The sequence below is a fragment of the Stigmatopora nigra genome, chromosome 20 (genome assembly GCF_051989575.1).
Source record: "Stigmatopora nigra isolate UIUO_SnigA chromosome 20, RoL_Snig_1.1, whole genome shotgun sequence".
Classification (NCBI taxonomy): domain Eukaryota; kingdom Metazoa; phylum Chordata; class Actinopteri; order Syngnathiformes; family Syngnathidae; genus Stigmatopora; species Stigmatopora nigra.
In genome coordinates, this window is record NC_135527.1 from 6,139,482 (window position 1) to 6,165,070 (window position 25,589).

The following is a 25,589-nucleotide window of genomic DNA, read 5'->3' on the forward strand; positions in this document are numbered from 1 at the left end:
TTTTAATATTATTTATGAAACAAAAACCATAAATTAAAATATCTAGTTAAATTATCTTATTTACCTAAACAAATCAATAAAAAACAGTATAAATAGAGACAACACAAACAATTATTAAAAAAAACAGTGCTTTATTGACGTAATACTGTGGAAAAATAATTACATACATTTTTTAAAAAATACTGAAGAAAAACAAAATCAGAAAAAAAACCTTTAATAACATATTCCAAACCATTTTTTTCCTGCTACTGAACAGTACAATAACAAACATTGGGATTTTCCTAAATTCATAGACACAATAATAATACAGGATACAGTCCTAGCGGAGGTATAAAAGTACTAGATTGTGAGAGAAAAGATACAGACATATTTTTTTATAACACACACACATATTGTATACACACAAACATGCATACAACATCCCACACACACACCAGTCAGATGTTTGGAGTATATGCATGTATTCATTCAAACTTTTATACATACACACTATACAAATTCATGTATTCACCCAAACATACCCACACACACACATACCCACACAATATGGTAGACAGCCTTCATAAAACCTTCCCATAGACATTCTCTTCCGGCCTTTACGGCAAAGACGAGACGATTTACGTTCTTCCGTTAAGGCCACTCAGTTCTTCTTCTCCTCATCTTAAATGTAGAGCTTGGCAAAAGGGGGCGGGGCCAAAAAATAGTCCCTCAACTGTAAAACAGTTGCCAATAGGAGATTCTACTGCATAAATCTGTACATGATCTACGATGAAGAACAATTATGAACACTTGGCACTAGGTTTCTTTTTTTCTACATAGATAAACCCTATTATTGGATGGCACCATCCTTTTGGTCCACATATGATTGACATCAAGAAAAATAATTCTGTCATGTTTAAAAAATAGATTTACAAAGCTCTAGTCAGGTGTGCAAATTAAAGATGAAAGATGTCCAAGCATGAATATTGTTGCAGTGCAAAAAAAAAAAAAAAAAAGTATGATTATCCTTTTTTACTAACAAATTTTCCCTTCGCTAAGCATCATGGGAAAAAAATAACACTGTCTTGAGGTTTTTCATATATCAGTACCACATTAGATATATTTATTTGGCCTTCCACCAATTATGGATTAGAACAAGTCCTCCACTAAAAGTGGTCCAAAAAATCCTACCCTTGGATGTTCTTCTTGTTTATTGCTACAAGAAGCGAGCATTTTTTGTAGTTTTTCATACCAAGGCGCTTAGTCTCCGCCCCCTAGGGTTTTTTCACCAGTTCCCCGTCATGATTGTGACTTGTCAGCGTCCATTCTGGTTGTCTTTCCACACTTCCCCCCACCCCTGCCTTTCCGGTTTTCGTTGGGGTTCGTGTTTGGTGCGTTTGTGATATGTGCGTGTAGGTTTTAGGGCGGGGTCTAAAAACCAGGTGGCTCAAACATGGGTCTGCATCCTCTGTGTATGTCGGCCATGAGTGTAGTCAGAGTGTTGCGACGTATATGAGAAACGAGTCGAGCTGCCGTATTTGCCAAGCCCCGCCTCAGAGCCTGAAGGGGCGGGGCCTGTTGGGACCACACCCGGACCGGGAACTCCGGAGCTTACCCCGTACATTTCGTACGAGGGTCCGGACTCTAATGGCGCCAGGCTAGATGGGGCGAACCCCATCCGGTAGGTCTGGTAATGCGACGGGTAGCCGTAGTTGTCGTATGCTAGCTGCGGGTTAGAATCCAGCAAGCTGCAGTCCCCGGGGAAGTCCCCGGCGGCGGGTGGGGGGTTACTAGGGGGTGGTTGACTCTGCCCCCCGCGGGTGAAGGTGTTGAACTGCGCGTAGCTGATGTGCGACAGTCTAGAGGGGGGACGTGGGTCGTAGCAGGCTTGGGGGCGACCTGGGGAGGTGAGGGGACCCGGACCGGGAGCGCCGCCGCTAGCTGTGGCTCCAGAGCCGCCCGCGCTGCTGCCGCTGATGGACGCAGCCCCTCCTGGGGTGCCGCCGGGGGAGCGGTAGTCGGAGTAGTGGACGGTGGAGCGGGAGGCGGGGCGACCTTCGTCAAGGGTGGAGGCTCGGACGTTGTAGTAGCCGTTAGTGGGGTCCTGGGAAATAAACAGAATTGTTAATATAATTCGGGTATGAATGGGAAATTGGTTGGAATTGGCATATTTGCGCATTATAAGGTGCAACTGTGATGTATGGTCTTTGAGTGGTATTGGTAGGACTTTCAAAATTAAGGTTTTGGACTTTTTGGTGCATATTTATTTTTTTCAACTACTACACTATAGTATGTATGAGTCGTTTGATGCAGAGGATAAAGAATCTATGAGCTTAACTACTATAAAATGAACTGTGTTTTAGTTTTTTTTGTTTTGCAAGACTATATTGTTGTTATCCGTTGGAAAAGTTGTTTTTCAGGATGGGTTTCTTATTGGGTTAGCATTAGCATGAAGCTAACATGCAAAAGTTAGATTTGTGACAGCTACATGCATAAGAATCAAGTACCGTATTTTCACGACTATAAGGCGCACCGCATTATAAGGCGCACCCTCAATGAATGACATTTTTCCATATATAAGGCGCACTGTATTATAAGGTGCACTGTCGATTTTGAAGAAAATTTCAGACTTTTAAGTGAGCCTTATAGTCGTGAAAATATGGTATTTCTTCACCCCAAAAATTGCTAAATACATACCTTGAGGTCGTACTCCTGCCGGGTATCCAGGGTATCGCTTCGTAGGTCCGACTTAAGCTCGATGTCGTCCTTAAAGGGCTGGTTGGAGGGAGAGAAGGACACAGAGGGGAGAAACTAAACCAAAGCAAACCAAAAAAGGAGACACGGACGTGCCAGAGAGGGAAAAAAATGCGACACAAAAGAAGAAGATGGCATTGAAGGTGTTAAAATAGGAGAACACACAGGGAAACATAACTACACACACACACCCACATACACCCGCGTTCAACTTACGGAGTACATGGCCTTCACCATGCGGGAGGCGGTAGACACACTGCCTGAATCCTCCTCTAAACTATGGCTCTCCTTGTTTATGGTCTCCACTTTAATATCCGGCTTACCCAAAGTGACCCCTCGCCGACCTGCACGTAGAAAACCCACAAAAAGTTACCCGGGAAAGATGTGGGTGGGATCCAAGTGACGAGTGGGACTCACTGCCTTTACGTTGACGGTAGAAGATGAGGACAAAAACCAGCAGGAAGATGAATAATAGGACGATAGAGCCCACTGTGACGCAGGCTATTATCCCCACTGGGACCTCCTCTGGAAAAATGTTAGGTTCAAGTACATCGGGAAATAAGAGTTTGTAAACATATCAGGAAATAAAAGTAGCCGACAGCATTTTCCGGATTATAATAGAAAAAAAATCAACTATTTTGACATGGAATACATTTAAAATGATCGTTTTTGGTGGCCATTTTGGGTCAGGGCAGAGTTAGAACTTATAACGTACCAGTCTCCTCTAAGGTGATGATCATGGTCCCGGGTCCGAAGGAATTGGAGGCGGTGCAGTTGTACGAGGTGAGAAAGTCGGATTCGATGACGTTGTTGATGGTGAGGGTGGAGAGGACGCCGCCACCGCCGTCGACGATGGATGTTCTGCTTTGTTCCACTGTGTAACGTTCCAGAAGAGTTCCTTTCTCTTCTTCCCAGACGTTCTCCTTCCACGCCCACACCTGTGCACATTATGATGACAGTAATACCTGAACATTGCGGTTGGATCTGCCAAATATCTACGAAAAGTGATGATTTTCCTGGCCACTAGAGGGCATTGTATACATTCGGGAGTTAAATAATAGTGCAGTAATCCCTCGAATATTGCAGACAATGGATAAAAATGCCTATTTATGTTTTTTTTTATTAATACTTTATTCTATAATTTTGATTTCTTTGCAAATGAGTGACTCATGATACAAAAATTATGATTATGAAATCCCACAAAAAGTAAATGCACTTCCTTATCCATTATTTCATTTTGAATTCCCTTATTAAACGATTAAAATCCACATTTGCAAAATTGTGTGAGGACAGTTAATGAATTATGGAATTTACATATAAAGTACACTTCTCCTCACGAAATTTTCAAAATTTAAAGTAAATAAGTAGAGGTATGACCATAGTTACATCTTTAAATAAATACATTGTATTTAGATATGAATACATTACAGTCCTTTGAGATGCTTATTTATGTCCTATTTCATAAATATACACTTTTTGCTAATTGTACTTTTCTGTATAGGCACGAAAACATCCTACTTTGCGTTTTTTCGTTTATCGCGGCCATGTTTAGTCTAAATTTCCGCAATATTCAAGGGATTACTGTACATAAAATAGGAAGAAAAACCCCTGGCCACTAGAGGGCATTGTCTACCTTTGATTGGATTGGATTGGATAACTTTATTCATCCCGTACTCGGGAAATTTTGAGTTAAATAATAATACAAAAATGGCTTTAAAAGTCCAAATAATATGAACTATACAGCATAAAAACACTGTCCCAACATGGCTGATTACGGCCGGTTTTGGAACCTATCCACCGCGATAAACGAGGTATTACTGTACTTGGTTTTGACCGGGTAAAAAAAAGTTTGCAGCCGCCTGAGTGACCCTAACCTCGTTATTTAATGACATGCAGACCCGGTGCGGGGAATCGTGCACGTCCTCCATCTTTAAAGCCACTAAAAGCAGCTGTATTATTCAGCATATACTGTACTAAGGCCGATTAATTATGCATAAGCCCACATGTTCCCATAATGTGCCCACTTGTTCCGGAGAAGGAGACTCTCTCGGCTGTGGCGTTTACCCGGACAACTGTTCCTCCTTTCCTCCTTTTATATTTTATAAATCTTTACATGTCCCAAGCTGAGGCGCTAGCATTAGCGGAGCGCGCCGCTAGTCAGGACGCATCCGTCAAGGAAGCGCCGAGCCGGTGTGAGCTAAAAGTAGACCGGTTTAGGGTTGGTTTGTCGTGATATGGGGATGTAAAAAAGAGAAAATTAGGGATTTATTATCATAATATTTTTTTTCAGAGGATAATAACCTGAACAAAAAACAATATAAGAGGCTATCATGGTCAAAGATGGAAAAAATATACAAAAATTGCACTATTAGTCGCAGGCCTTGCTAAACTAAGAAAAAAATTGCAGATTATAGTTCGTATTATGCAGTACTAAAGATTGAATATGTTAGAAATGTGTTGACACGCATAGGTGGCAACCTCTGACTATGATGATGATCACAATACATGCCTCCATTTTTCATATTTTTAGAAATTAATAAACGGATAAAGCCCGAGTATAAGACGACCCCTTTTTTCAAGGGTTTGTTGACCACTAAATTCAATTTTATATGCAAAATATTGACAGTACATCTGAAACAAATGATTATAACAATATATTAAAGACTATTAATCACATTTTAATATCTACTGAACATTAAAATATGAAAACTTATATAAAAATAAAGTAAATTAACCCATCTACTGTGATAAAACATCCAAAATGCAATAACAGGATTAACCATCAATGTGTTTGCTTTAAATATATCTGGCGCCATCTATTGTTGTAAATGGGTATAATGTCTAGACCCTGAATGTAAGACGACCCCCAGTTTTTCTAGTCTTTTTTAAAAGCAAAAAACACTGTCTTATATTTGGATCATAACGAAAATTCCATGCACGTCTACTTACAATCTTATCAGGTGGAGGAGTGCTAGCAATGTAGCATTTCACCTCGCCCCGCTCACCCCTCACGGCGTACTGGATGGGCTCGCTGGAGATGATTGGCGCACCTGTGGAGAAAAAATTGGATGTTTTACTCCAATGCTATTTTGAAAATAAATAAATAAACAGCGGCGTTCCTGACCGTTGACGGTGAGGGTGACCTCGGTTTCGCCCACGCCGATTCGCGGCACGATGGCCTTGCACACGTACTGGCCGGCGTCGGCTTGGCTTACCGACTTCAAGTACAGTTGGTTGCTGTTACTCAGGACCTGTAGGGTGCAAGATTGTGTAGTTCACGTGTAGTAGTAGTAGAACTAGTAGAAGTAGTAGCAGCAGTAGGAGTAGTAGCAGCAGTAGTAGTAGTAGCAGCAGTAGTAGTAGTAGCAGCAGTAGTAGTAGTAGCAGGAGTAGTAGTAGGAGCAGCAGTAGTAGTAGTAGCAGCAGTAGTAGTAGTAGAAGTAGTAGCAGCAGTAGTATTAGTAGAAGTAGTAGGAGTAGTAGCAGCAGTAGTAGTAGTAGTACTTGTAGTAGTAGAAGCAACAGTAGTAGTAGTAGTAGTAATTGTAGTAGTAGAAGCAGTAGTAGTACTTGTAGTAGTAGAAGCAACAGTCGTAGTAGTAGTAGTAGTAGTAGTAATTGTAGTAGTAGTAGTACTTGTAGTAGTAAAAGCAACAGTCGTAGTAGTAGTAATTGTAGTAGTAGAAGTAGTAGTAGTACTTGTAGTAGTAGAAGCAACAGTCGTTGTAGTAGTAGTAGTAGTAATTGTAGTAGTAGAAGCAGCAGTAGTAATACAAGAGTCTCCTCACCATGTTGGAGCCTTTTTTGAACCAAGTGAGGGTCAGCGGAGGATTTCCGGCCCACTTGCAATTGAGCGTGACGTCCGAGTCCACATCCACCGTTTTGGGTTGAGGTTCCACCAAGAGAATGGGACCGACTGACAAAAGGGGGAGCGAGAACATGAAGTGGCGCGGGGACAGGACGCCGAGGTGAGGAGACACTCACAGTGGACGTCCACCAAGATGCTGACGTTGGTCTTCCCTACGGCGTTGAAAACTAGGCAGGACACCGGCTCGGTGAAGAAGGAGTGGTCCGCCTTGGTGGTGAAGACGCTTTCCCGAGCCCCTTGTAGTACCACACCACCTTTGGCCCACCTATGACCAATTAATTTAAAAGTTTGCTTTAAAAAATATGTTATCTAGAAAGATACATTCACCCTGCAGTTTTCTAAAATGGAGTCGATATTTTCCAGCTTGTTAAAATTTATTTCACTTTAAGTTAAATTTACCGTATTTTCTCGCATATAAGTAGTAGTACTGGTAGTAGTACTGGTAGTAGTACTGGTAGTAGTACTGGTAGTAGTACTGGTAGTAGTACTGGTAGTAGTACTGGTAGTAGTACTGGTAGTAGTACTGGTAGTAGTACTGGTAGTAGTACTGGTAGTAGTACTGGTAGTAGTACTGGTAGTAGTACTGGTAGTAGTACTGGTAGTAGTACTGGTAGTAGTACTGGTAGTAGTACTGGTAGTAGTACTGGTAGTAGTACTGGTAGTAGTACTGGTAGCAGTACTGGTAGTAGTACTAGTAGTAGTACTAATAGTAGTACTAGTAGCAGCACTAGTAGCAGTACTAGTAGTAGTACTAGTAGTAGTAGTAGTAGTAGTAGTAGTAGCACTAGTAGTAGTACTAGTAGTACTAGTACTAGTAGTAGTAGTGGTAGCACTAGTAGTAGTACTAGTACTACTAGTAGTAGTGGTAGCACTAGTAGTACTACTAGTACTACTAGTAGTACTAGTAGTACTACTAGTAGTACTACTACTACTACTAGTAGTACTACTAGTGACTAATTGTTGGTTATTTTCTGTTTTGCGATGATTTTTAAAAGGAAATTTTATCTTAAAAAATACACATTTAAATTCCCTATTAAAACCATGAATATGCAGGTTAAAATTACTAATCGGGGGAGGCTTATACGCGAGTAATTGTAAAATTCAACGATTTTAAGACAATTTTAAAGGTGAAACTTATACGCGGGAGCGGCTTATATGGGAGCAAATACGTTTTTTGGGGTATTTTGATGAAAAATGCCAATTTTTTTAGTGCAACCTCTGTTCCAACACACCTGTATCCCATAATAGGCGGATTAGCATGAGCCTGACAAGTAAATGTCACCCTGTCCCCTTCCAGGACAGAACGAGGCTCAATGGACAAGGTGACAGTTGGTGGATCTGTTGGGAAAAAGATGCATATTAGTACCCCTAAAAAGTGTATTTTGTCGTTAGATTTTTTAAAAAATGGCTGACAGAAACGCTTACGATGTACGTTGAGGGTAACAGTTGTGCTTCGGCCATGGGGGGCTGCCAGATTGGACGCCACGCAGCTGTAATTCCTCCCCGTGTCCGTGTCGATGGGGTGGACGGGGAGGAAACTCCGGGTAGTGACCCTCTTTCTGTCTGGAAGGACTTCCTGAAATCATGTTGGGGGGGCGTCAAAGACCGCCATTAAGTGGTTTGGGATTTTCGGGACTTACGGTGGCACCGACGGCGCCATCTATGGGTAAACCGTCTCTTAGCCATTCGATCATAGAAGGGGGTTTGGCGCCGCGAGAAACGCAGCTGAGGTTGTAGAACTCCCCCGCGTTGAGGAGAACTTCCGGACCACCGTCGATCACAGGGTCGTCAGGGGGAACTGCAAAGGTAATGAAGGTTTGAGGAATGGAGGCCATTTTGAAAGATGGATTTTTTTTAAAGGTGATTACTGAGGACGGTGAGTTTGGCTCTTCTGGATCTCAAGGCGGCATCGGGCGCTTGGCACTCGTACAAGGAGTCGTCGGACAGGTCAGCTGATAAGATCTCCAGGTTGTATTGGCCAAGATCGTGGACTCGGAGGACCCGGTACCGAGGCCAGGCTGGGGAAACAAAGTCCAGAGGGATTAGATTAAGATGGGGTTTGTGGTGGTAGTAGTTTGTTATACATTCAATAGATAGTCCTGTAGTAGTAGTATGGGTTGTTATTTAGATTTATTAGATAGAGATGTAGTAATAGTAAGGTTCGGGTTATAGATCCATTCAATGCAGCGGTGGTAGTAGTGGTAGTAGTAGTAGTGGGTTGTGTTATAGTTCCACCAGATGGAGCAGTAGTGGTAGTAATAGTATGGGTTGTGTTATCGATCCACTAGATAGAGCTAAAATAGTAAGAGGAGGAGGAGTAGTAGTTTTATTTGTAGTAGTAGTAGCTGTAGAAATAGTAGTAGTAGTCGTAGTATTAGTAGTATTAGTAGTAGTAGTTGTTGTAGTAGTGGTAGTATTATTATTAGTAGTATTAGAAGTATTAGTCGTAGTAGCAGTAGTAGAAGTAGTATTAGTAGTAGTACTGATAGTATTAGTAGTAGTACTGATAGTATTAGTAGCAGTAATAGTAGTAGAATTAGTAGAATTAGTAGTAGGAGTAGAAGTAGTTTTAGTAGTATTACTGATAGTATTAGTCGCAGTAGTAGTAGAAGTAGTAGTAGTATTGGTAGTATTATTATTAGTGGTAGTATTAGTAGCATTAGTTGTAGTAGTAGTATTGGTAGTATTATTATTAGTGGTAGTATTAGTAGTATTAGTTGTAGTAGTAGTAGTATTGGTAGTATTATTATTAGTGGTAGTATTAGTAGTATTAGTTGTAGTAGTAGTAGTATTGATAGTATTATTATTAGTGGTAGTATTAGTAGTATTAGTTGTAGTAGTAGTAGTATTGGTAGTATTAGTAGCAGTAGTAGTAGTAGTATTGGTAGTATTAGTAGTAGTGGTAGTAGTAGTGGTGTTGGTAGTAGTAGTGGATTGTGTTATAGATCCACCAGATGGAGCAGGAGTTGTAGTAATAGTATGGGTTGTTTTATCGATCCACTAGATGGAGGTGTAGTAGTAGTATTAATGATTAGGGGTTGTTTTCTAAATGAAGTAAATGTACACCAGCGGTTGGGGACCGCTGATTTATCCCACTGCCACCACCCATTGCACCATCACGTCCCCTTTGCACAAAAAACCCGCCCCACTGGACAACCGGGCTTAGCTGCGCATTCTTTCCAAGAGGTGGCTTAGATATCTCCAGTCAGCAAGTAGTAAGATATTTATTTAGTGTTTTTTGGAGTACTCGGACGGAGTCCGTGGCGCGGCACACCCAATTTGATGCTCAGACGGAGGCGGCGGCGTGCGAGCGGCGTGAGAGCCTGCTCGCTTCCTAACCTTGCGTGTCCTTGCTTGTGCTCGCACGTGCGCCTTGTTTATACATGAATTTGCATGTGAAATGCGGGAGAGCAAGAAAGCGTATGAAAAGCCCAGAGTACAAACCACAAACCCCAAGCAGACAACCGCAAGTCTGTTTTACAGATGAAACGTTAGCGCGCTTTGCTAAGAAACGAACACTCGGTACAATTTGGCAACAACGCAAAGACGATTCGTCAGCAGATGAAAATTTACGGGTGCTTTTGATGGAAATTGTGTTATTACTGTAATGCAATATCAAGTTGCGATACACCAAAACATTTTTACGGTATTTTCTGACTATAAGTCGCACCTGAATTGCAAGAAATAAACAGTTTTCAAATAAGTTTACTCTAAAAAACAACACATACCGTATTTTCAGGACTATAAGGCGCACTTAAAAGTCTTGGATTTCCACCAAAATAGACAGGGCGCCTTATAATCTAGTGCGCCTTGTATATGGACCAATACTAAAAATGTCATCACGATAAAATAAAATTAATGAGTCGATAGGGTACACTACATGTGTTAAAGTGGCGGCACGGGGGCCAAATATGGTCCGGAGCATTATTTTGTGTGGCCCGGGAAAGTAAATTATGAGTGCTGACTTTCTGTTTTAGGATGAAATTAAAATGAAGTGTATAGATGTATATTAAATTTCCTGATTTCCCCCGTTTATATGAATAATTGTAATTTTTAATTCATTTTTTTCTGTGTTTTTAGTTCAAAAATCATTGTGTAAAGTCTAAAAATATATTTAAAAAAAGCTAAAATAAACAGTTTTAGATCTATAAAAAACTGAATATTCAGGGGTTTTAATCAAGTTATTTTAATCCATTTATAAAAATATATATAAATATATCTAAAATGGTCCTTGATGTAATGCAATATCAAGTTGCAAAACTCAAAAAAAATGTACGGTATTTTTCTGACTATAAGTCTCACCCAGCGACAGACATGCAAGATATGAACCGTTTTCAGATAAATTAACCCTAAAAAAACCCACATAAACTGTCAAAATGTGACTTATAGTCCGGAAGATACATCAGTTTCCTTTCAGATTTCAGGAAATGCAAATGATGAAGGAAGGAATGCAAAAGGTGACTTTGAAAAGTCCATAAAAATGAGTTTGGGCCAGATGCGACACTTCCGTGCAGGTTTTACGCGGGTGAGGTTTATGTCTTGGCAATCAATTTGATTGAGTGCCACGAAACTGGCCAGGGGCCTCGTTTAAGACACTCACCCCGCAGGTCTTCGCCGATCCCCAACGCCAGGCCATCTTTGGTCCACTGGACGATCCCCGAGTAGTTGAAGACCACGCAGGAGAGGATGACCCTCTGGCCCCGGACCACCGACTGGTCCGCCGGCTCCTGGGAGAACCTGGCCGTCCACGCTGGAAGAGAGAAAAAAACTAAAGTTGAAGGAACGAGAGGAATATTTGGTAATAGTAGTAGTAGTAGTACTAGTGGTAGTACTAGAAGTAGTAGCAGTAGTAATAGTAATAGAAGTAGTAGTAGTAATAGCACTAGTAGTAGTAGTAATAGTAGTAGTAGTGGTACTAGTAGGACTAGTAGGACTAGTAGTAGGACTAGTAGTAGGACTAGCAGTAGTACTAGCAGTAGTACTAGCAGTAGTACTAGCAGTAGTACTAGCAGTAGTACTAGCAGTAGTACTAGCAGCAGTACGAGCGGTAGTACTAGTGGTAGTACTAGCAGTAGTACTAGGGGTAGTACTACTGCTAGTACTAATACTATACTAATAGTACTAATACTAGCTAGTACTACTACTATACTAATAGTACTACTACTATACTAATAGTACTACTACTATACTAATAGTACTACTACTATACTATACTAATGGTACTACTACTGTACTATACTAATAGTACTACTACTATACTAATAGTACTACTACTATACTATACTAATAGTACTACTACTATACTAATAGTACTACTACTATACTATACTAATAGTACTACTACTATACTAATAGTAGTAGTACTACTACTATACTATACTAATAGTACTACTACTATACTAATAGTAGTAGTACTAGCGGTAGTACTACTGCTAGTACTACTACTATACTAATAGTACTACTACTATACTAATAGTACTACCACTATACTAATAGTACTACTACTATACTAATAGTAGTAGTAGTATACTAATAGTAGTAGTACTACTACTATACTAATAGTAGTAGTACTACTACTATACTAATAGTAGTAGTACTACTACTACTATACTAATAGTAATAGTACTACTACTATACTAATAGTAGTAGTACTAGTAGTGGTATTAGTAGTACGACTAGTAGTAGTACTAATACTACTACTAATACTATTACTAGTACTACTATTATTGCCTGAGACGAGTCGGGGGCGGGGGTCCGCGTCTGACGCTGACTCAGTCTCAAAAAGCAAGTTCCAAGTGTTGCGAGCCCACCCTTCCCCGTGAGTCATCTCGCAGGCTTCCCGACGAGCTACAGTGGCCATCATTGTGCGGGGGAGCCGGAGCACCGCTTGAAAGAGACGCCATTGTGCCTATGGCTACATTGACGATTTTTGGATTTTTTTTGTATAAAATCTTGCAGTGGGGGAGGAGCTATAAGATGAAAGATGTTGTAAACTAAGATGACATCTGCATATTTAACAGTATTGTTTCAGTTCAGGCATTTGTGTTTTTTTAATATCCGACAGTAGAGGTTTTTAGTTTTTGGTCTTCTGTTTTTTTTCCATATATAAGGTGCACTGGATTATAAGGCGCACTGTCTATTTTGGAGAAAATCTAAGACTTTTAAGTGCGCCTTATAGTGGTGAAAATACGGTACGCATAAACCAACATGCAATCTCCTATCTCAAAAGTACCACTATATCTCCATCCAAATTTAGGCCCCTCCCACCCTCCTCCATGTATATACACATCTCTAAAAACCCCCATGTATGTCCTTTTGAGCCATAATGGCTTCTATTTCTACCCTGCCTCCTCCTTACTGGTTGGAACTGTCACAAGTCGTTTATCACATTAAATATCAACCCCACGGCACGTTCGTTTTATTTTAACGCCCAACCAAATTCTTCCTTAAACCCCTCCCCCCCTCCCTAACATCCCCAGTTCCCCTCGGCTCATTCCCTCACACGGTTCGAATCCCCCCTTAAGCCCCGCCTCCTTCCATTACTACTTTTTCAACTTGCAACCATATGCACTCCCCCCCGCCCAACTTTAGTCGTGACCCCCGGTCTTTATTCCGCTCGTCCTCTCGCTTATGCATATTCGAGAGGACTGGGCGCTATTTGGCGAGATACAGAACGCCGACTAATGCGAAAGAAGTCAGTCGTGCGAGAAAAAGAAGAAGAAGAAGAAGAAAAAAAACCAAGCGCCAATCACAACAATAGCTTCTGACAGAGCTGCACATTAATATTCCGAAGATAAAGGAGATGTGTGAGGCTACATGGAGAATGGAGAAGAGGGAATCGGATGCAGATGGGGGCGCCGTAGCGTGCGTGCATACCTAGAATAATTCAACATGGGTCCTAAAAAAATTCCTAAAATGGTGATGAATGAACTGAGAGACAAAAGGAGAGGGAAGGATTTGGTGTAAAGGCTTGAAAAATGTCGATTTACATGTAAAATGGCCTTAAAATCGTTGAATTTTACAATTTCTCGCGTATAAGCCGCCCCTATACTCATAATTTTTATGGTTTTAATAAGGGAGTACAAATGTGTTACTTTGAAGGGAAAATTTTAACATTTCTGAGATACTTTATGAATCAAAAGTACAAAAGTCATGAATAATAATGGTTGTTTTCTTACTGCAAAACAGAAAATAACCAACAAATAGTAAATGTTATTTTTTATTTTGTTTTCAGCTTGTTTTGTGTACGGGCTAAAAGGAAGTAGTTTCAATTCATGGACTAATATAAAAAAAAGTAGTATGATAATACCTTGAGATATGAGCTTAATGCGTTTCGGGAATGAGGTCGTATGTCGATTTACTCGTAATTCAATAGGAATGATTTAAAAACTAATTAATTTGTTCTAAACGTCTGAAAAAAACACCAAAAACAAGGTATGGGATTGGAAAAATATTTTCATTGGCTGGATAGGGTGCCAATAGTTAACTGGGATAGACTCCATCACCCCCCGCGACCTTTGCCGGAATAAGCAGTTCGGAAAACTACATTTTAAAAAGGGAAAAATGGACATGTTCTGTACTATTTCTTAATTTTGAACATTTGTAAATCATATAAATCAAGAATCAAAAGATTCAAAAGAATCAAATGAATCAAATGAATCAAATGAATCAAAGGAATCAAATGAATCAAATGGACCAAATGGATCAAATGGATAAAATGAATTAAACGAATTAAACGAATGAAATAAAACAAATAAATCAAATAAATCAAATAAATCTAATAAATCTAATGAGCCTAATATTTCAAAGAGAACAAAGACAAGAAAAAATTTACAAATAAAATAAACATTTTTAAAAAAATCTCTAATTAAAGAACAAACTTAGCCCACAAAACATGACATAGTGGACCAAATCCGGCCCTCAAACCTCCACTTTCCCACCCACCATATCCAACACACCCTCACCCAAATCCCCCTTTCATTTTTGGGGTAAATAAACCCCACCCCTGGCCCAAAAAAATCATCTCTTTAGACCCATTGTAGGAATTCCCTCAAACTAAACCACGAATATAATCCAAACGCAAGAGGATGAAGACATTAAAAAAAACACCCGCGCCGAGGCCGAATTACCCAAAATACTGAGTCATTTCAACATGTGCTTGTCGCTCCCGCATTTCCATACGACACCAGGCGAGTGTGTGTATGTTTATGTGTTCATCCGCGGGTGTAAAAAACTCCAAAGCTTTTGGCACACAGTGCAGTGTGAAGCTTGTATTCTTTCATTATGTGGGTTATACTGCAGTGACAAATATAGAGTGTGTCCTGATTTCCTTGAGTCACTCGTCCCCGAGATACCGCCGGAGCTCCCTGTCCACACAAAGAGGTCGCCCGCGACCGCACGTCCACAAAATAATCCAACCCGCAGCCACGGGCTGGCGAGCCACTTCCTGTGGACACGCGCAAACACGACCACAAAACGTGTAATTAACACGTCGAGGTGGTTTTTCCTCGAGAAAACCCACAAAAGACATCTTAAGTCTGGATTTTTGAACATTTTTTTGCAAAATAATAGCATTAAAAAGTTTTTTTTTTTCTCAGAGCCGGTTTTTGGTAGGGTAAATAAGAGAAATCGATTAGGGCGCCATCGATATGGGGGCACTCCGGAAAAAAAATTATATATTTATATTTATTTTAGTTATGGTTGAAATCCCATTTCAAGTAAATAGTGTAAATAGGCAAAGATTGTGGAAGGCTCATTGTTTCCCCCTAGTGTTGGTAAAGCATCACTGCATGCAGTCTAAGAAATATTGGGTTAAAAATGTTTTTTGTAAAATTATTTTACTGTATTTACTCGTATATAAGTCGCCCCCGCGTATTAGCCATATTCGTAAAATGGCCTTAAAATCGTTGAATTTCACAATTTCTCGCGTATAAGCCGCCATCTGATTCATAATTTTCATGGTTTTAATAAACTTTAGTACAAATGTGTTACTTTGAAAGGGAAATCTTAACATTTTTGTGATATTTTATGAATAAAAAGTACAAAAGTAATGAATAATAATAGTTGTTTTCTTACTGCAAAACAGAAAATAACCAACAAATAGTAAATGTTACTTTCCTGACATCTACTGGTGAAAAACCATATAGCAATATTGTAAGTATTATCCGCATATAAGCCGTTTCCTTGATTCAGTCATCATTTTTTTTAGTTACAAATACGGCTTATATGCGAGAAAATACGGTATATGAAAGAAGACCGTATATGGGGGGGAGGGGCTTAAACCCAGGGTGCAATATTCACTAACTCCGCCTCTGCTACTGTTTTACATTAAAAATATTAAATAAAAATATGCTTATAATTTTGAGAGAAAAAAAACGTAAAATGAGGCCCTGCAATACCACATATGTCCACTGGAGGCAGGTTTGAAAATCTAGCATCCGTAATTCTAAATTCCCCCTATGCTACTCTTTTACGTTCACAATATTATATTAAAATATGCTAATAATTTTGAACAAAAACACGTAAAATGAGGCCTTGCAATACCACCTATGACCACTGGAGGCAGATTTGAAAATACAACATCCTTTATTCTAAATTCCCCCTATGCTACTCTTTTACGTTCACAATATTATATCAAAATATGCTAATAATTTTGAACAAAAACACGTAAAATGAGGCCTTGCAATACCACCTATGACCACTGGAGGCAGATTTGAAAATAGAACATCCTTTATTCTAAATTCCCCCTATGCTACTCTTTTACGTTCACAATATTATATCAAAATATGCTAATAATTTTGAACAAAAACACGTAAAATGAGGCCTTGCAATACCACCTATGACCACTGGAGGCAGATTTGAAAATAGAACATCCTTTATTCTAAATTCCCCCTATGCTACTCTTTTACGTTCACAATATTATATCAAAATATGCTAATAATTTTGAACAAAAACACGTAAAATGAGGCCTTGCAATACCACCTATGACCACTGGAGGCAGATTTGAAAATACAACATCCTTTATTCTAAATTCCCCCTATGCTACTCTTTTACATTCACAATATTATATCAAAATATGCTAATAATTTTGAACAAAAACACGTAAAATGAGGCCTTGCAATACCACCTATGACCACTGGAGGCAGATTTGAAAATAGAACATCCTTTATTCTAAATTCCCCCTATGCTACTCTTTTACGTTCACAATATTATATAAAAATATGCTAATAATTTTGAACAAAAACACGTAAAATGCGGCCTTGCAATACCACATATGTCCACTAGAGGTAAGTTTAAAAATAGAGCAACCTTTCATTCTAAATCCCCCAATTTTACTGTCAAAATAAACCCATTTAAAACCCACCCTCACGTGTTTTCGGAATCACTGTCGCATCTCGTCCAATTACAAACACGCCACCCCGCCGGTCGTTTACGCCCGACGATAGCGGCGTGGCTCCGGCACCCGCGTGCGAAGACATCTGGAGCTATTTTTAGCCTTGGTGCCACCAATTTGCCCCCGCGACGCCGTAAATGTCAACGCGCGCCGGATTTCAGCATTTCCGCCGCGGGTTGCATCATCCGTTCGATCGGAACGGCGGAGCGCAAAAAACACCGTTTGGCCACCGTGCCGCCGCAGTCGTACATACGGTGGCGCTGTGGAGAAATAGAACAAAGAGAGTTGAGGAAGGGGGGGATGACATCATTGTTTCGGGGACAAAGTCAGATTCCTCGACGTGGAGAATGTGCTAATAACTGATGCATTATGGGAGATTTTTTCTATGCTAAATTGACACTATTTGAGGCATTTTTTTTCTGACAGTGCGTATCAAAACGGACAAACACATGATTCAAAAAAAGCCATCTAATGACAAACACTGTCTCCCGCATAAAAGCCAAATTAGTGTGTTGGATGTCATAACCCCTAAAAAATTAGTAACAACATGTATGCCATTTTCTCTAATCCAAAGAAATTTTAATGTGTAAGTATTCCAAGCTGGGATTCGAACCCAAGACACTTATATTTTGGTTAGTAAATAGTACTGTAATTTATCAACTGCTGATTGATATTACAATATTTTAAGCGCCTACAATGAATGGCTGATGTTTTGTATGGTATAAGGTGCTTTGGATTTTTTGTAGTAAGTAGTAGTAGTAGTAGTAGTAGTGGTGGTGGTACTAGTATGGGATTGTGTTAGATATTCACTAAATGGAGCTTTAGAAGTAGCAGTAGTAGTAGTGTTATGGGGGGGGGGGGGGTGAATACATACAATTGATGAGGCTGTAGTAGTAGCAGTAGTAATAGTAGTAGCAGTAATAGCAGCAGTAGTGGTAGTAGTAGTAGTAGTTTTAGTGGTAGGGGCTTTTTTATACTTATAATAGATGAAGCTGTAGGAATAGCAATAGCAGTTATGTATTCAAAAGGAGCTGTAGTATTAGTAGGAGTGGTAGCAGTTGTAGTAGTAGCAGTAGTAGTAGCAGCAGTAGTAATAGTAGGAACAGTAGTAGCAGCAGTAGCAGAAGTAGCAATAGTAGTAGTAGTAGTAGTAATAGAAGCAGTAACAGTAGTAGTAGTAGCAGCAGTACTACTAGTAGTAGCAGCAGTACTAGTAGTAGCAGCAGTACTAGTAGTAGCAGCAGTACTAGTAGTAGCAGCAGTACTAGTAGTAGCAGCAGTACTAGTAGTAGCAGCAGTACTAGTAGTAGCAGCAGTACTAGTAGTAGCAGCAGTACTAGTAGTAGCAGCAGTACTAGTAGTAGCAGCAGTACTAGTAGTAGCAGCAGTACTAGTAGTAGCAGCAGTACTAGTAGTAGCAGCAGTACTAGTAGTAGCAGCAGTACTAGTAGTAGCAGCAGTACTAGTAGTAGCAGCAGTACTAGTAGTAGCAGCAGTACTAGTAGTAGCAGCAGTACTAGTAGTAGCAGCAGTACTAGTAGTAGCAGCAGTACTAGTAGTAGCAGCAGTACTAGTAGTAGCAGCAGTACTAGTAGTAGCAGCAGTACTAGTAGTAGCAGCAGTACTAGTAGTAGCAGTAAGAGTAGTGGTAGTAGCAGTAGTAGTAGTATTAGTGTTAGGTGTTGTGTTATACATACAATAGATGAAGCTGTAGTAGTAGCAATAGTGGGGGCATTATATATCCAAAACAAGCTGTAGTATTTGTATTAGTGGTAGCAGTAGTAGTAGCAGTGGTAGTAGTAGTAGTAGTAGCAGTGGTAGTAGTAGTAGTAATGTTAGGGGTTGTACATATAATAAGTGAAGCTGTAGTAGTGGTAATAGGAGGGGGTGTTATATATGTACTAGATGGAGCTGTGCTAGTAGTAATCGTAGTAGTGAGTAGGAGTTGTGTTATTGATCCAATATGGAATTTCATAGAATTCTTAACCAATATCGATCCATATATAAGTCGCACTTTTCTGAAAATACTTTGAGTTGTGCCTTATAGTCCGGAAAATATGGCACTCCCTTCTCAGGTAGGTCTATTTTGCAAATGGAGTCTTTTTAGATAGTAGTACCACTTATACTCTCCCACGTGGTCATCATAAGCCATCGCTATGGCGACACAGGATGGGGGACAAAGTACTGGCCTACTGAGCGGGCTTCAAAAACACAAAGGTGACACTCGGGGGGTGCCGGATTTGGACAAAGACGGCGTCTTTTGTTTGCCGCATTGTCCGCCTGCTTTCCTCCGTCAACTCACCTCGCGAGCCCCCCCACTCAAGCCCCCCCACCCGGCTACCTCGCTATCTTTTGTCAACCGTTTTCATCCCCTTTTGTCGTCATTTTTTTTTTAGCGTGGACTTTTAACGCCGTCAAAATGGTCGCCAGAGCACCCACCCATTCTTTACGTGGCCAACCTCTGCCGTTTCCATGGCGACAGCCCGTGAGGACCACCGACACAATGATAGAAAAGGGGGGGGGGACCATGGCAACCTCAGGAGCACCCGAGGATCATTTGATCATTTGCCGGCTAGAAAAGACGATCGGTCGCCGGTAATCCTCAAGCGACTGAACAAAGACGACTGCCGTAACCAGGGGCAACCACCGCCAACAATCCAGGATTGATTTTGCGGAACGGGACCCTCGTGGAAGTCGCCACGGTGTGACCCCGCCCCCTAGAACTTGAGAATTTTTGGAGTACACTAAAATCTATACAGGGGCGGTCCTAGCTAATTTTGGACCCCGAGTGGACCCCCCTCTACGCCCCCCCTCACATACAAACAAAAATATTTGATATTGTATTTTCTGGATTATAATGCGCAATTTTTTTCATAGTTTGGCATCATTTTTTTATCAATTTAAGAAACAAAAAATAACTAACACACACACACACACAAACACAATGATTTTTGATACCGTATTTTCCGGAGTATAAATTGCAAATTTTAGTTTGTCAATAGTTTGTCATCATTTTTTTATCATTTTAGATTTTTTTCAAACTAATTTTGACCTAATTGAACCTGGGTGGACCCCCACCCGCATATAAAAACAAAAATATTTGATATCATATTTTCTGGATTATAAATCACATTTTTTTCATAGATTGGCATCATTCTTTTATCATTTTAACAAAAAAATAAGCTAATTTTGACCTAATTGAACCCTGGGGAAACCTGTATACCCCCCCCCCCCACCCCCATATAAACAAGAATATTTTGTACCGTATTTTCCGGATTATAAATTGCAATTTGGCATTATTCTCTTATCATTTTAGCAAAAAAATTCAACCAAATTTTGACCTAACATAAAAATTGCACAAAAATAGAATAGAATCAACAAAAAAACAATTTTAAATGACTAACATCATATTTTTGATAGTATTTTTTGGCCTTTTTTATACTTAGCGCTAAATTCTGACTGTTATCAACCAAAAAAAAATAGAATATATACATTATTATTGCGCCATTTTTGACTGAATGTATTGACCCTCTCTGAGAACTAACTTGACATGGAAATGAAATACAATAGTGAGTTAATTTAAGTAAAACAATTAAAAAATGAAGGATTCTCGTGCGCCCTTATGTCCGAGAGCACCCTTAGCATTCGCTAAAATCGCCTATCCCAAAAACCGGCCCAAAATGAACCCATTTTAATGACCAGGCCTCATTTCCGAAAGGTCGCCGACCCCGCAAACGAGTCCGTTGGCTTTAAAAATGGCCGCCTGACGTGATATGAAGTCAAGCAACTACTTTCCAAGCGACATCCCGTCGATAAATGATCTCTCCCAAGGTCCACTTTAATTGAATCGGGCGCAATCTAATTTCATTGGTATGTACTGACGCTTGTTGCAATGTCATCCGTCACGGGGTAGCCAATAAGAGCCCAGGGGCCTCGACCTCTCCCCCCTTTTGAGTGCAGCAAAACTACTATGCCCGCCATCTTCAAGGTGAGAGCCTCTTTACTAATAAAACAGGGTCTCAAAGCCAAAAAAACTACAAAAAACACACACAAAACCGACTCAAAACCCTTTTTTAGGGACATAAGACGACAACACATCTTCAAAAATGGCGAAAAACATTTTTTTCCCTGAAATGTGACCAAAAAACCCACATAAAACCGACTAAAAACCCTTTTTTAGGGACGTAAGACGACAGCACTTCTTCAACAATGGCGAAAAACATTTTTTTCCCTGAAATGTGACCAAAAAACCCACATAAAACCGACTAAAACCCCATTTTTTAGGGACGTAAGACGACAACATGTCTTCAAAAATGGCGAAAAATGTTGTTTTCCTTGAAATGTGAAACTCTCAGGATGAGAATTTTTTTTTAACTTCCTGTTTGACATTCCCTGGAATATTTTATTAACATGCCAGGGTGTCATAGTGGGCTCCGGCACCCTCCTGATCCTCGCCAAAGGAAAATAATGAATGTAAAAAAAACCCAGACAAACCCAAAAGTGACAGAAACGAAACAAAAAAAAATGCATCGGCGTAATGCCGGTTCACAAGTTATTGCGCAATCATCCGACACCCCCGCGAGCCCCCCCTCCAACCCCGAGGACCTGATTCGGGTGGACGGCTGACCCCAAGATGGACGGAGCCAAGCGAATCCGCGTTTAAACCCCCCCTCCTCCCTCATGGAGTGACATCATCGGCGTCAACCGCATTCCTGCGGTGGGAGGGGGCGGAGTCAAAGCAGAGAAGGCCAGAGACGAGGGAGGAAAGAACAACTTTTGAGGTTACGGGAACATTAAACCCCCCTCCCCACCCTACCAAACCACTTCTCCCTTTCTCACAATCTGGCAACCAATCCCCTATTCTGTCTTTTTTTACCCCGTTAGCCTAGCGCTACGCTACCCCAAATCCTCTTTTTTTAAATTAAATTCATACTGTATCACTCCTGAAGAGTAAAGAGACCCCCACGCCACCTCCTCAACCCCCCCCCCCCCCCCACCCCCTACTCCCCTCACTCTACTGAGCTAAGGAATGCAAGAACCACATCTGGAATGTATTAGCGAGGAAGGGGGGGGCATGGAAAGAGAAGTGGAGTGGGGGAGGGGGGGGGGGTTGGTTGAAAAACTGCAGGGATGAAAAACCTTTAAAAGTAACTTACTAAAGGGTGGTGGGGTGGGGGGGGTTTACTCGAGTAATGGACACTAAAATTCCCCTCTCCCCGCCCCCCCATTCTACCGCTACTCTACCGCTTCTCTACCCGTAACTCACCTCGACCCAAAATGGGGTCCTCCCCATGGAATGTGGCCATGTTTTTGGGGTTGGGGGTGGGTACGAGGCCGGTGGGTTCGTTTCAGTCAGATGTGATTAAGTGCGCCACTCTTGTTTGAGGTGGGGGGGGGTGCGGGTCGGGGTCGACATAAAGAAAGCTTTTTTTAAAGGGGATGGGAAGGGAGGTTTTAGAATTATTTTCGAGGGTAATTTTGGTAGCTTTTAGCTTGGCTAATGTGGTTATATTGTGAGGGGGTTACAAATTTGAGGTTGCCAGGTTATCCTTGAGAGTTGGGTGTCCAATCATGGTAATTTGGAGGTAAAACTGTGAGGAAAAACTGTTTTTTCTCACGTATAAGCTGTATTTGTAGCTCCAGAAAATGATGATTGAATCAAAGGTACGGCTTATATGCGCATAAGACTTCAGTTGTGGTCATTTTGAGGAAGTACTATATTTTCTCGCGTATAAGCCGTATTTGTAACCCAAAAAAAATGATGACTGAATCAAGGGTACGGCTTATACGCGCATAAGACTTACAGCATTGCTATACTCTTTTTCACCAGTAGATGTCAGCTAATTAACATCAAATTGGATTGGATGTCTAATGCCGTCAATGCAGTATTTAGGAAAAAAAATACATACACAGTACTTTATTATATATTTATATTTAAACTAGTGAACCAAACTTTGCAAAACAACATTTTATGCCCCGAAAAAATATTTATGCTAATAACCCTCTTGAGAATAACAAAAAAGAACTCTTCACTCACTAATTAGCCGCTCTGCTAATAAACACGATATCATTAATAACCCTCAGGCCGCCTCAAAATATTTTGTTCACTGATGACGTCATTGATTCAATGCTATATCACTACTAGCATGTTATGCTAACAAGAACGCTGTATATGCTAACACGCTGATACTCCAAAAAAATAATCAGGAACTGGCTCTATCTGGCAACCACAAGTGAAAAACCCATCGAAGACCATTTAGAATAGCAACACATAAAATCAACAAACATAATTACATTATTAATTAGTTATTAATGACAAACAAACAAACGACCAATCCCACCCACTTATTAATCCATTCCATTAAATCGCCTACACAAACACACCTGCCGCAACTACACTTTAATTCGGCACCCTTTGTTACACAGGAGCCCAATCCAAAAATCATAGCCAATAGACTCCTCCCCTTTTCCCCAAAAGGTTACCTAATGGCAAAAAGGTTGCGATAGATTGGCTACTTGAACAACAAACAAAAAAACGCGAGAAAAAATGGTTATATTTCGTTAAAAAGCCTAATTTTCATTTCGGTTTAGGTTGCAGCACTACTTGACAAAACTCCTATTTATGGGTATGTCACTTTAAGAGATTTTTTTCAATTGAAACCCACATTTTTTCGACAAAAGCTGAAGCACCCTCACAAAATTCAGGTAGCAAACCCAGTGACATCATGCCTAAAGCAGACCACGCCCCCCTCCATCACCACAATGGTAGACAATGGCACCTTGGTATCTCCATCAAACAGGTTGCCTGTCGTTTTTTCCTTGGGTGTTCCTCTAGAATCTTAGCCTTTTGTCTCCTAGCAACAGAGACTGTCAAATAAGGATGCGAGCAGGTAAGGACCACTCATTCATGTCACGTTCACGGTCTTGCCAGAACGTCGTAAAAACAAAAAACACCCCAAAGGTCATTGATAGAACATGACGACCATAATCATTCCAAATAATAAATAAATTAAAATATATATATATTAAAAAAAATTAAAACATGCTTTTCCATTAGCCCCGCCCCTTTCCCCATTCCCTTACCCGACATCTACTATTTAAAAAAAATGCATTCTTACCGGTTTGTAAAGTCAGCAAAGTGAGAAAAAGCAGCAATTTCCGCATGGTTCACTACACCAGGAATAGAAAGTCCGTTATTGGCCCAAAACTCGGCATGAAAAAGGCAGGGCAGGACGGGACAGTTAGGAAAATAAAAGAAGGGAGCATAACAGCAGTGGACTGTCCTCGCGTGTCGTTTGTCCTCGTTGGGATTTTTTTTTTTAAACCATTCCCCTCGGTTTTAAAGCCCCCCCCCAACTCTGCCCCCTCGCTCTTTCCTCTCCGGCGTCAGTCCGTGCACTGCTGGCGCCGAGGGACGTCAAAATAAAGGGATAGCGATGTGTTTCTGGTGAGGTTTTTCAAAATAAAACAACCCAAAGAAGACTTGTCAAAATTTTGTCGCAGTTTTAAGATTTATATTTGTAAATCTTTACATTTGACTAGAAATGTTTTCTATAAACATTTTGTAACCAAATATACTCGTGTAAATGTTACATAAATAAAGATTAGATGTCTAACCAGAATAAGCGGCCATCTTGCGTCCAGATTTTAACTCTTGACAAAGTTAGTTTCATTCCAAATAAAATGAATTAACGTACCTTTAATTCAGACTTGATATTTTAAAATGTATTTTTAAAAGCAATTTCAGTACATCTTTGACGTCAATAATTATATAATTAATTATATTCAACAGCTCTGAAGCAAAATGGCCGACTTACGCCAACGCTGTCCTCCTTATTTTATTGCCAGGATAGTTTTATTAGAATCTAGCATTTTATTTATACATGATATCTATGATTAAAACGGTCTCCTCGGCTTGACGTCATTTCCTCATTCCTTACGCCTACTATCTGCAATCAAATCCAGATGGTAGTTATCAAAAAACATTGATATAATCGTCATTAAAAGAAGTTTGTTGCTTGGTTACGTTGTTTTGGAATGCAATGCTTCATTATTATTTTGTTCCCCTCCTTTGAAAGGAATGTATATTATGCAACAAAATATTATTAGTTATTTATTAATAGTTAAAACCTCCTTTTATACGTCACTGAATTAAATAGCAAAGTAAATAGACAAAATCCAATAAAAACTAGAGTTTTTCGTGATACAATTTCCAATACTAATTATATAGTCAATCTGTAGACTAAAATGTGAAGCTGGGGCGCCCTCCGGTGGCAACTAAGTAGATAAACATGTACTATTTGTAACCCAGTTGAAATTGATTGGTGATACATTCATTTTAAGACTTTTAATTGAATTTTAATTTTTAAGAGTTAGATCTGTACTATTGAAGTACTTATATGTCGTTTTTTTACAAAGTAGTAATTTAAAAATAGCTCTTAAATATCATTATTTAGAACATTAATACACTTTAAGCCCTGTTTTAGACATAGAAAACCAAGGGACAATATGTGAAAATTAGCCTTATATGACAAGCGAATATTGATAAAAAAAATTACAAAAATGTCTAAAATAAAATAAAAAGATAAGTACTAC

At 40.0% G+C, this 25,589-nt stretch overlaps 1 protein-coding gene across 2 annotated transcripts; it reads right to left on the minus strand.

Moving 5' to 3' along the window:
- Positions 1-117: 117 nt before the first annotated feature.
- Positions 118-24,384, minus strand: kirrel1a (kirre like nephrin family adhesion molecule 1a). 2 transcript variants are annotated; one of them, XM_077742249.1, is made up of 15 exons: positions 24,113-24,384; positions 11,202-11,351; positions 8,470-8,619; positions 8,242-8,399; positions 8,027-8,177; positions 7,834-7,939; positions 6,718-6,866; positions 6,522-6,649; positions 5,858-5,984; positions 5,683-5,783; positions 3,449-3,671; positions 3,151-3,258; positions 2,950-3,077; positions 2,677-2,754; positions 118-2,083 (listed from the first exon to the last, which is right to left on the minus strand). In XM_077742249.1, the coding sequence occupies exons 1-15, from the start codon at positions 24,156-24,158 to the stop codon at positions 1,427-1,429; spliced, it is 2,460 nt and encodes an 819-aa protein (XP_077598375.1). In that variant the 5' UTR covers positions 24,159-24,384; the 3' UTR covers positions 118-1,426. The 2 variants fall into 2 exon arrangements, with proteins under 2 accessions (XP_077598375.1, XP_077598374.1); XM_077742248.1 differs by having other exon boundaries at positions 2,677-2,790.
- Positions 24,385-25,589: the final 1,205 nt, after the last annotated feature.